The sequence below is a fragment of the Chinchilla lanigera genome, unplaced genomic scaffold (assembly GCF_000276665.1).
Source record: "Chinchilla lanigera isolate Chin_1 unplaced genomic scaffold, ChiLan1.0 scaffold00065, whole genome shotgun sequence".
Classification (NCBI taxonomy): Eukaryota; Metazoa; Chordata; class Mammalia; order Rodentia; family Chinchillidae; genus Chinchilla; species Chinchilla lanigera.
The window spans coordinates 1,351,107-1,363,096 of record NW_004955466.1 but is presented as its reverse complement, the minus strand read 5'-3'; the positions used below and the strand labels follow the sequence as shown (position 1 = coordinate 1,363,096).

Here is an 11,990-nt window from a genome sequence, read left to right as displayed (position 1 = left end):
GGTCCAGGGGCCACATTTTGAGCAGCAAGGGCCACTGTTGCTCTTACAGTACGTGTCTTTCTGGGTACAAAGGCCACCTTCAGCTTGCAGAGGGAAGTGGAGCCGCTCTGGGAGTGCTCAGTGTTCCACTGGCTGCTGTGTCACCGGCCCCCACTGCAGCCACTAGGTCAGTAAATGTCGCATCAGCCCGCTAAGTCCCGGGCACGAGGCCGCGGACTCGGCAGTGTCCGGTCCGGTGTCTGCCCCCCGCCAGGCCAGCTGACAGAGCCGCAAGCAGAGGCGCCTTGGGCCCCAGGGGCGCATCCCAGCGTGCAGCCTTTCCTCGGGTCCTTCCACGCCAGCCTCCATCTCAGCGACAGCCCAGCTGGTCAGCACGGGGTGGCGCTTCCGGTAGCGAGTCTCTCTTTCATTGTTATTCTCTGTGATTCCAAAGCGACAGCCTCCCCAGACTGTGAGGGGGAAATTTCTGCGGCAGGAAGAGCTCTGGCAGAGCCCCACTGTGCCCTTAGGGTCCTTGCCTCGGTGGTGGCTCCTGTCTCTCCTCCCATCCGCTCTCAGGGAGGCCAGGACGCGGGCAGCATCTGCAGGGACAGCGGCAGCAGCCCGACCTGCAGCTCTGAGCTCCCGTGCGGCCCTCAGGGACCCCAGGGCCTCGCCTTCTTTCCCCGCTGTCCGCCAGAGTCCACTGCTCCGGTTCACCCTGCCTCTACAGTTTTTGTTGTTGTTGTTGTTTGTTTGTTTTCCCATACTGGAGCTTGAACTCTAGGCCTTTGCACTCAGTTACAAAGCTGCCTTTTCATTTTTTACTTTGCCACATTCTCAGTATGTAGCCGGGTTGCCCTTGGAACTTTCCACCTTCCTGCCTCTGCCTCCTTGAGCCCTGGGATGACAGGCGTGCGCTGCTGCACCCCACTCTTCCCTTGCACGGCAAATCCCTATCGAACTTGCCTGTCCTGCCTCTCGCTGTCCTTCTGTCCCAGGGACTCGTCCAGAACCCAGGTCTCCGCCCACGGCCACTCCCGAGCTGCCCCGACCTCCAACTCTGCAGTCCGCTCTCTCAGGGTCGTTGCGGTCTCACCGCCTGGCCCAGCTCAGCCGCCCCTCAGCTCAGTCAGGACGCCCACCCACCCGGCCGCCTCCAGCGCTCCTCCCCGGCTCCTCTCAGGCTCCTGGGCTGGTTCAGCCTCTGCTGCCCAGCCCCTCCCTCCTGCTTCCCTCCCGTCCCACCTCTGCCCACGGTTTCCAGACTGACCCCGGGTGGCCAGCGGGCACCTGGGACTTCACGCGTCCAGCAGACTTCTGAACGGGCCGTGTGCCGCCACCCACTCAGAAGCTCAAGCCCAAACCTAGGAGCCGCTCCTGACTCTGCTTCCCGCACAGCTCACCTGACTCCACCCTCAAGCCTGGTCCACTGCGCTCCAATGGACAACAGCAGCTGGTTCTGGGCGAGCTGTGGTCCCTGCACTCTGGGAGGTCGAGCCCTGGGGGCAATCAAGCAAGTTAGTAAGGCCCGGTCTTAAAGTAGATAAGAGAGAGAGAGAGAGGAAAAGAAAAGGGCTGGGGTGTAGCTCAGTGTGAAGGCCCCGGGTTCAAACCCTGGTGCTATTTTTAAAAAATTCCCTGCGCTTGCTGTTCCTCCTGCCTGAATCGCCTTTCCCTCTCCTGCCTGTATCCCACTGCCTCGCTCTCTCAGGCCGCTCTCTCAGGCCGCGGGCTCAGGGCCTTCTCTCCAGGGACTCTCCCGCCCCCGCCCTCTCCTCTCCTCCCCTGATGCCCCTCACACTTTCCCCTGCCTGACCACAGCCTCACTGAGTTACAAACAGCTCTTTGCCGTTTCCCTGCCTGCTGCCCAGCTCTGAACAAAACCTCGTGAGAGCAGGGCCTTGTCTGCCTCCCTCACAGGGGCCCGAGGAGCGGGCAGAGCCCGGCTCCCAGCACGTGTGGGATGAGCCAGCACAGGCCCCAGTGGCCCGGCCACTCAGGATGCAGGATGGTCCGTGCCCGGGCCCACGCCTAGGAGGTGCCTGGGCCGCTCAAAGCCGCTTCTGGGGTCCAGCGGACTTCTGAACGGGTTGTGTGCGGCCACCCACTCAGAAGCTCTGGACGATGACCCAGGGTGGTCCCATGGTCACCTGAGCACGTCTGCTGCCCTGTGTCTGGTGCCCAGGGAGCCCCTGGCAGCCCACGGGCCACTTAGACCAAGCCCAGTCGTTCTCATCCCTGGGTTTCCAGAGGCCTGGGGAGGGGCAGAGCGTCCCCCACCGCCTCCCTGGTCAGATTCCAGGGTTAGGAGCAGGCCCTGAGAGCACCGAGGGACCAGCTGGCCGCCCCACACCACCTGCCAGTGTCCTGAGGGACGGTGCAAGCTCCTGCGCGCGCCTCTGAGCCAGACCAAGAAGTCAGAGAAGCCCGCTGCTGGGTCTGCATCGTGTCCTGCAAAGCCCTGTGCTGAAGTCCACCCTCAAGTCCTTACCCTCCTCTAAGGAGGTCGTGAGGGTTAACTAAGGTTGCAGGGCAGCATCTGACCCAGCTGGATCCCTGGGAGACACCAGCGAGAGCAGGTGTGCACATCCTCATCCTGGTTCCCTCCTCCTCCGGTCCCCATCTCCCCCGCAGAAGAGGTCACGTGTGCAGCAGGAGGAAGACAGCCTGCCTTGATGGTAGGACCCGGCCAGCATCCCCACGCTGAGAAGTAAAGTCTGCTGTTTAAAGACCCAGCCTGTGTCACCTCGTGATGGAGCCCTGGGCAGACGGACACCCCCACCCTGGAGGCTGCAGCCCTCCTGGAACAGACTGACCCGGGGCAGCAGCAACAGCTCAGTGGGGGAAATAAAGAAGTGAGCGCCCCACCTGCCCTTTCTCTGCAGTCCCTTGAAATCCCACCCTTAGAATTCACCCTTAAGGAATGAGAGGAATGCCGCTCTCTCTCCTCTCCAAGCCTCCCGTTCCACCTCCCCCGGCTGCTCTGGAGCAGCCCACCCTCAGCTCAGGCCCCTCCCCAGCCCGCAGCCCCCAGGGCCAGGCACATCCGCTTAGCTCCCAGCCCGGCCTGTCCGGTCCTCATCCGGGAGCCCCGCCCCCGGCCGCAGCGCTCCCTGAACTTACTGCAGGGAAGCGTGTGGAGGGTGCAGAACCCGTCGCACGGCCTGATGCATCCCGTGGAGTCTGCACTGTAAGCAAAGGTTGGTCTTATGAAAAGACCGGCAGATGACACCACGAAACAGACTGTGATAATCGCTGACGCCCAGGCTCACCCCCAGCGACCCTGACTGCTCTGGCCTGGGGGTGTCCTGGGCCTCAGGACCGCAAAGCTCCCCCCCCTTGGCCAGTTCTCTCCCCCTGACTTTTGCTGTGCGTCCAGCGGTGAGCACCACGACTTACCAGGTCCTCTTGAGAGCAAGCAGCGCCCTGAGCCTCTGTGCTGACGCAGCGCCTTCCCCCGAGGGTGAGTCAGGCCTGCGCGCTGCCAGCTGCCAACGGTTCAGTCTTGCTGGCGTTTTCCGAGGCGCCCGGGCCAGGCCTCCGCTGGTTGCTGGGGAAATGTGAAGAGACACGTCCCGCTCAGAGTTTCCATCCCCTGCGGCAGCCGGGCTGGGGCTGCTGGTGAAGGGCAGGGCGGGGAGGGAATGGCTGCCAGCCAGTGGGTGCCCACAGCGTGCTAGGCCGGCTCGGGGTCCTGGCTGGGGCTGGGGTGCTTGGATCTTCCCGGCAACCCTGCAAGGAGAGGGTGCTGGGCAAGAATGCGAGGTCTGGGGAGCTGAGGTGCCTGGCCTTGCACCCAGGCTGTCTAACGTCAGTTACAAGGTCCTCCCTCCAGGCTCCATGCGGCGCAGGCTCCATGCGGCGCAGGCACGGGCTCCAGCATCCAGGCCCCGCTTTGCCTCCTGGGACTGTGAGGGCCTCGGGAGCCTGCCGGTGGGAGGCTGGGTGTCCGCCATCCATGGAGGGACCCCACTCAGGCCCCTGTCTCGTTCCACCTGCTCAGGCCTGACCTCCTCCTACCAGACCAGACCGTGAGAGCCGGTGGGCAGGGTTCCCCTTACCCACGTCTGTGCCCGCGCCCACTTCTCTAGGCAGAGCAGCCCCTCCGCAAACCAAGCAGCAGGAGCCTGGGGGCCCTGAAGGCTGCAAAGTTAGAGGCAGCCTGGGATTGGAGGAGTGGCGTTGGAGAAGTCAGGGGTTCAAGGGGCAGGACCCTCAGCCCCTTAATACCTCTGTGCCTCAGTGTCCTCATCTACGAGATGGAGAGACGTACGTCACACCCATCTCGGAGCCCTGCGATGAGCGAGACAGCTGTGGAGAGGCCTGGCTATGTCACAACAAACAGTAACCCACGTACTGCTCTAACCCCTGTTATTCTTATTTTGTTGCTGTTATTGTTGCCTGCTTCCCAGTTTCTGCCAGCCCCGGCCACAGATCTTGGAGATTGAGGGTGGGCTCCCCCTCTGGACTTCTTCAGCCTTCTCCCCAGCCCTAGGCGTAGCCAGACTAGGTGACAGTCACAGCAAGTGACCTCCGCAGATTTGGGGCTTGGTACCCCAAATGAAACCTTCATGGTAAACCAGGCGTGCTGGTGCAAGGCTGTAATCCCAGCGCTCGGGAGGCTGAGGCAGGAGGATCATTCTGAGTTCGAGACCAGCCTGGGCTACAAAGTGAGCTCAAGGCCAGCCTGAACTGCATAGTGAGACACTGTCTCAAGAAGACAAAAAAAAAAAAAAAAACCAAAAACCTTCATGTTAAAATTTTTTTAAAAATTCTGATACTCCCAACTAGCATTGTTGGGAGCAGGACCTGGACCTTGGCATTTTTAAATTCCCTTCCCCGTCCAGCAAGCAGAGCTGGGAAGCAGTGCTGTAAGCCGTCTCCCGCTGAGGGGAGCATCCGTCCTCCTCGTGGCTGCAGATTGCACTGGGGAGTCAGATGCGCTTCACTCCTGAACTACCCGCTGCATGATTTTGGGCAAATCTCTTAAGGGTGCTCAGACTATTTCCCCATTTGTAAGCAGGAGGTAGTACCCATCGTAAAGTTAACTTTTGAGGAATAGCATTAAATTAAATAAGGTGCCTGATGTATAGCAGGTGCTTATCTTATTAGCATAGCCTATAGCTCAAAGTCCTTCACGGTATGTCCAAGGAGATGTTGTGAAACACACACACACATACACACACATGCACACATGCACACATGCATGCATTTTAAATAGTTTGTTTCCTAAGGTTACCTAAATCCCATTATAAGTCTTGTTAGCCAGGTGCAGTGGTACACACCTGTAATAATTGCTATTCTGGAGGCCGAGACAGGATGATCCCATAGTTGAGGCCAGCCTGGGCAACTAAGTAAAATCCTGCCTCAAAATTAAAAAGTAAAAAGGGCTAGGAGTGTAGCTCAGTGGTACAGCATTTGTCTAGCATGTACCAGGCCCTGGAGGAGTATAATGTTTGTGAGGCTGCCCCTGAGTACCATCCTAGAATTCTGGTACAGTGTAAATGCGGGATGTCCCCCAAAAGCCTTCATGTTTAGGTGGCTGGATCATGGGGGGCTCAGTGTGTTGCAGGACCTGGTGGGAGGTGGCTTGGGCGCAGCCTGGAAGGGTATACTCCTCCCCAGCAACTCCCTTCTCTGCTTCTTCTTTGTTTTTGTTTCTTTGTTTCTGAGACAGGGTCTCGCTCTGCAGTTCAGGCTGGTCTTCTTTTTTTTCTTCAGGCTGGTCTTCAACCAGCTCTGTAGCGCATGTTGTCCACCAGCATACAGCGATCCTCCCGCCTCCCGAGCGCTGGGTTACAGGTGAGCGCCGTGCCGGGCCCTCTCTCTGCTTCCTGAGCACCCGGCAGTGAGCAGCCCCCGCGGCAGCCTTTCCACTCGGCTGTTTCTGTATCTGAGTCCGCCAACCATGGACGGAGCTGAGAGCCGGAATAAGCCGCTCCTCCTTGGATGTGGGTTTAGGGTATCATATCCCAGCCACAGGCAAATGAGAATGCACCCCCTTTCGGGTCACCCTTGGATCCCATTTGCAAGATGCCGCTACTTCTGCAGGATTCTGCAGGCAGGTGGAATGGGGGAGGGAGGGCCCCCTATCATTCACCCAGCAGAAGCTGCACAGCCTGATTAAGCTGTTTCTTTGGTTGGGACTAAAATTATTTTACCTCATGCTGATTGGAAGCTCTGGCAGCTGAATATGGTTGATTAATTAAAATGCAGAAATAAATCAATTATTACTTATTAAATGCATTTATTTTTCTCAACAAATTTCTCAAGTCTGAGGTTTCTAGAAAAAAACCCTGGCAGTACAAAGGAATGCTGCTAATGGCACGCTCAGGGACCCAGGCAGGGCAGGATTGATCCGGGGCAGCGGGCCCCTTTAGCCAGCTCATCTCCAGATGCCAGGGCACTGGTTAAAACCAAGATGCTGTGGCGTTCTGGTGGCCGGGGTTGACCCTGTAACTTGGGAAGGCGCTGGGAGGCACAGACCCTGCCTCCCTCCTAGGCCAGGACTGCTCTCAGGGAGGTGGATGGGAGCTGAATCCCAAGGGAGCCATCTCAGACAGTCTTTGCCTTCAAGACAGCCTCATAGCTGTCTTCTCTGAGCTTTCCCTGCATGCACAAAGCATGTTGTCTATTTTCTTGCTAAATTCTCCCAGCAGCCCTCAGCAATAAGTATTTTTTTTTTCTTTTGGTTTTTTTCCAGTACCAGGAATCGAACTCACGACCTTGCACTTGCCAGGCAAGCATTGTGCCGCTGAGCTAAATCCCCAGCCCCAGCAATAAGTATTAATGTCCCCAGAAAGAGGGTCTTCATTCATCATTCAAAACCGCTTTCTGAGCCCTCACCATGTACTCAGTCTTGTGTGTGTGTGTGTGTGTGTGTGTGTGTTACTGGGATCTGAACCCAGGACTTCCACACTGAGCTACATCTCCAGCCCTTTAAAAAAAAACTTCTTGAGTCAGGGTCTCGCTGAGTTGCCAAGCTGACTGGGCCGGGCGTGAATTTAAAATCCGGCTGCCTCAGACTCGCAGAGTCCTGGGACTGCAGGCCCGCACCACCACGCCCAGTGCTCAGTCCCTTTTGGAAGCTGGGCATTCAGCAACCACCCCAGGTCCTGCCCGCGGCGGTTGCAGTCTGGAGGAGGCGGCCAGTCTTCCGTGGATGACCACAGATCAGCGTAGAGCAGCAACTTCAGCCGCACGCCAGGCTGAGCGGTTCCGATGCCCCTGTCCCTGCCAGGGAGGAACGCTGCAGGAAGTCCAAGAAAAACACGCTTGAGGATGCGCAGCTGAGCCGAGACAAAAGAGAAGAAAGCCCCAGATTCCAGAAGCAGCGCATGCACCCCAAGCCAGGATGACAAGTTCGGCTGAGAATCTGGGGTTTTACCAAGATAAAAGCCCACGGTTGCCTTTGCCTTTCGAAGAGGAGAGGCACCCTCAGCTGGGAGGCGGGGACGCTGGAACTGACCCTCCGAATTGAGCCCGGAGCCCTAACGAGTGGCCCTGTCAGGGAAGGAAGGCTGTAAGCTGCCAGCTGGGTGGAGAAGAGTTCCCGGGAGAGACAGAGGGGCCGGGCCTGCCGCAGCAGAGGTGGCCCTTCCCGCCCTCCTGTCCTTGACAAGTCACCCATCCCAGGTCTCATGTATCCAAAAGTTAACAATAATATTAGTTCGGGACCTAGACCCCTGACAGAGCAAACTCCAGAGTACTCTAGAATGACGTGTTCACAACCTGGGGCTCCCAGGGAGCCCACAGCAAAACGCTCCCCACGGAAGGCGAGTTTCTAACCCCAAATTACAAACCACACAAAGAAACAAACCACTATGTGAAGGATAGTCAGTAAAAACAAGAACAAAACAACTAAGCTCAGATGAATTTATTCCAGAGGAGTGGAAGTAACAGAAAAACCTCAAAGCATGAAATAAATACTTTTGATGATGATAAAGACTTTATGATCCATTATTTATTTATTTATTTATTTTGAGACATGGTCTTCCTGTATTCCCCAGGCTGGCCTTGAACTTGTGATTCTCCTGCCTCACCTCCTTGAGTATTGAGATAACAGGCATGTGGCACCATGCATGGCTTCTAAATAGCTTTTTCCTTCTTAAAGAAAAACAAAATAGTAAAGATATAGGAAGATAAGGAAGATAATAGGAAGAACAAACTTATGGAAAACAAGTCAAATAGTTCTAGAAATGAAAAATCAAATGTTAAGAACTTATTTATTAAACATGGGGGAGTAGACAACAAAACAAATTGGAGCTAAGGCCGGGCGTGGTGGCACATGCCTGTAATCCCAGCACTTGGGAGGCTGAAGCAGGAGGATCATTGTGAGTTTGACACCAGCCTGGGCTACAAAGTGAGCTCAAGGCCAGCCTGAACTACATAGCAAGACTCTGTCTCAAGAAGAAAAAAAGCTGGGGATATAGCTCAGTGACATAAGCTCCTGCCAGGCAAGAGCAAGGTCGTGAGTTCGATCCCTGGTACTGGAAGAAAAAAACCAATTGTTTTGGGGCTGGGGATTTAGCTCAGTGGCACAGCGCCTGCCTAGCAAATGCAAGGTCGTGAGTTTGATTCCCAGTACCAGAGAAAACCAAAAAGAAAAAAAAAAAGAGCTAAGGAGCCTTTTAGCAGACTGAACAAAGCCAGCAGCATGCCAAGGAAAGCAAAAAATAGGGGAACATGGGAAAGAAATCACAGTTGAGAGATGTAGAGGAAAAAATGAGAATGTCTAATCCAGCTTAACTAACATTTCCAGCAGCAGGAAAGGAGCACTTTTAAAGAGGTAGTAGCTGGGAATTGATCAAAACCAAAGGGATAGTCAACCCTCAGCTTGGATGAGTACATGAGATCTAAGAATAAATTAAAAATGTATACCTGAGGCATACTAAAAGGCGAAGGGAAGCACATTAAGGCAGTAAAGAGTTTATTTGCACACACAGCAACTCATGAATCAGGCAGCTCCAAAACAGAAGCCGGGCTCCCCTGAAACAGCCTACCGGGAGGCGTTTCCCAGGCTACTGCGGAAGCAGAGCAAAGGCGTCGTGTGATTGGTTAGAGTGTGGCTGTTTCAGGGGACTTTTGAGACTGTGTCAGTAAGGCCCAGTTGGCCCCTGTGATGGCTGAGTTTAGTTACCGTTTTCTTTTTAATTCTGAGTTTGATTCTGGTTTGTGTACAGAGGAACCCAAAGCATCCTGGTAGTGTGAGGGCCTTCTGTGTGATTATTCAACAGGAACTCAGTGGGAAATCTGGAGAACAGCAGATAAATATTACAAAGCCTCGTGAAGGGGAAGTACGTAGACCTAGAACGTGCAGGCGAAGATGGGGAGTGGATCTTCCCTAGGGTGACAGTCAACTTTCTGTGACACCTTGGCTCAAATACAGTACCCACTTGTTTGGCAAAATACTAGTCGAGATGCTGCCGTGGAAGTATTTTTTTTGTGGGATTTGCATTTATAGTCAGTAGACTCCGTAAAGCAGCATGTCCTCCAAAGAAGATGCTCTGCCTCGAGGTGACGCACAGAATCTCACCTGGGTTTCCAGAACGCTGCCCTGTGGAGTTTGAACTCAAGACTCCAACCTTGGAGGCTGGGATGTAGCCCAGGGGCAGAGCGCCTGCAAGCATGGGTAAGGCCTTGGGTTCCAGCCCTGGCACTGCAAAAAAGAAAGGAAACTTCAATCTTCCCCAATTATCGGTGTGCTGGCCTGCTGTAGATTTGGACCGTCAGCCCCCAAGACCACGCAAGTCAGTACCTTAAACCAGAATCTCTCTCCCTTGGACACGGACAGGAGAGGCCATGAGAGCACACTGCAGGCTGAGGAGGTGTGAACTACACAGAAGGGAAAGAGGGAGAAGGAGAGGGAGAGGGAGCGGGACAGCGACAGGGACAGGGACAGGGACAGGGACAGGGACAGAGACGGAGGCTGAGGCAGAGCTTTGTAGACAGAAAGAATGGCTCAGACCCAAGGCTTGAGTCTGGGAACAGATCAGGCTGAGTCTTGAAAGAATTTGGGGCTTTTTCTCCTAGGAGCAAGCGGACGTCCGGGATTTTCAGTGGGGGATGCCCACAGCCCAGAGCCAGGCATGCCAGAGCTCGGTCCTAATCCAGGCCTCCCTGGCCCTGGAGTTGGTGCTGCGGCCCAGTACTACCCAGTAGCCTCCTAAGCTGGCTGGGACATTTTTGGTATTTGTGAGTCCCGCGTATGTTCTGCCCTTCTTTAGAAACCAGAAAAAAAAAAAAAGTTTTTTCTGTTGAAGCAAGGTCTCCCTAAATTGCTAAATTGCCCAGGTGGGGCTTAAACTTGTGATCCTCTTGCCTCAGCCTACCTAGTGCTGGGATTATAGGTGTGTGTCACCTTGCCCAGCCAGATTTCATTTTTAGAAGGTCTTTCCCTCCCCACTGCCTCACCCTCCTCTCTCTCTCTTTTTTTTTTTTTTTAAAGAAAGCAGTAAAAAAAAGAGCAATAGCAAAATACCAGTGTCACAGACATAAACAAAACAAAGCAAGAACATTAAAAATGATACAGAATTTCAAAACAAAATGATAGGAATTAACAGTGGTTGTTATATTACATATTGTTATCGTCAACTAAATTGTTCAGATTACCAGATGTAAAAATGCAAGATTGTTCAAACCATTGAAGACCCTCCTCTCGGGGGCTGGGGATTTTGCTCAGTGGCACAGTGTCTGCCTGGCAAGCGCAAGGTCGTGAGTTCGATTCCTGGTACTGGAAAAAAACAAAAAACAAAACCAAACCAATGCCAGTTCGCTCCTTCGCTCCTTCTCCCTGTGTCGGTGGGTTTGTCTTTCTAGTTCCTTCCTCCAGGACTCCGAGATCTGAGCACAGAGACCAGAAGGTTTCTGTTCCATCTTAAGCGACATCTCTATTAACCCTAGAGTTCATAGAGTTCACGTTCACTGAAGTCTGAGAACCACTAAGCAAGAGGAAGGCAGGTCCTGGACTGGAGCCTGGGGCCTTCCGGTAACTGCAGTCCGAGCTGGGGACCACCCTGTTTGCTGTAGGATGGACCCCACCCTCTTTCACGTGAAGCTTTCTAGCTGTCACAGTTCACAGAGCTCTTCGTGGTGGAGAGACAGAAACAAGGAGAGGGAAACGAGGGAGGTTCATTCAGGGCCGGGGCTGAGCTCCCTGTGTGCCGATGGGTCTCCCTGGCCTGGGGACACCGTGGCTGGGCCCGCACTCACACGGCCCTCGGCCGGCCCGGCCGACTGCTGAGAGCGGGTAGGAGCGCGGGCCGGGAGCTCCCGGGGGCAGGCGGTGGATTATCCTCTATCTTCAGTCTCTACCACCGTGCGGGCTTCAGGGCCCAGCACTGATGCGAGGGAGGAAAGAAGGACCCAGGGTCAGGGGAGGGGCTTCCTCGTCTTCTCCCTCTGAGTGGAGAGCACAGGGGGCCTTCCGGCAGGGTGACATGGGCCAGAATGAGCCAGAAGGATTTAAATACTGAAAAGCTTCTGGGCGGTCAACAGCCACAGCCCTGAGGCACACACATACCAGCCCCCCTGCTCTGGCTGCTCCTGCCTCCTCCTGGGGCTCCCCCACCTCCAGGACCCGCCCCCGGCCTGAAGCTGAAGTCAGCCTGTCTGGTTAGTGTCCTTGGGTGTAGGCTGCTATGTGGACATTACTCTCGTGCACAACAGCAGCGGCTCTGCCTGTGGGGCTGGGCATGGGATGGGCATTGAAGCCACTGCACTGAGATCGCAGGCAGGCTTGGGGGAGTCGCACACAGATGCGGGTACTTGGTACTCCGGCCTGCCCTCATGGCCGTAGCTGGTACAGGGCTTTTGGGGTGCCATGATGCCTAGGCTGTACCAGAAAAACCCCAGACCTTAGAAGCAGAGAAACGGAGTCCTGCTCTGGCTGAAAAGTCATAGCTGTGTGACCTTGAGACACTTTCTTAGCTTCTCTGAGCTCCTGTAAAATCTCCCTTATAAAAGGTTGCCTGGGGGATAACTGTGTTGAAAGTTGGGAGCTCAGTCCC

The 11,990-nt window shown here is 55.1% G+C and overlaps 1 protein-coding gene across 1 annotated transcript; it reads right to left on the bottom strand.

Annotated features, from left to right (window-relative positions):
* Positions 1 to 9: 9 nt before the first annotated feature.
* LOC106150163 lies at positions 10 to 9,633 on the bottom strand. Its single transcript, XM_013521974.1, has 5 exons — positions 9,518 to 9,633; positions 3,382 to 3,532; positions 3,106 to 3,170; positions 1,386 to 1,481; positions 10 to 581 (listed from the first exon to the last, which is right to left on the bottom strand). Exons 1-5 carry the CDS (start codon positions 9,609 to 9,611, stop codon positions 163 to 165), a joined length of 825 nt encoding a protein of 274 aa, XP_013377428.1. The 5' UTR covers positions 9,612 to 9,633; the 3' UTR covers positions 10 to 162.
* Between the last annotated feature and the right edge of the window lie 2,357 nt (positions 9,634 to 11,990).

Excerpts from the sequence above, each read along its gene's own strand:
- LOC106150163 (XM_013521974.1), bottom strand. The coding sequence starts at position 9,611 with ATGCTTGCAGGCGCTCTGCCCCTGGGCTACATCCCAGCCTCCAAGGTT. Across the intron at positions 3,533-9,517 it reads GCAGCGTTCTGGAAACCCAG|CAACCAGCGGAGGCCTGGCC; the intron begins GTGAGATTCTGT and ends ACATTTCCCCAG. Across the intron at positions 582-1,385 it reads AGGCTTGAGGGTGGAGTCAG|ATGCTGCCCGCGTCCTGGCC; the intron begins GTGAGCTGTGCG and ends CTGTCCCTGCAG.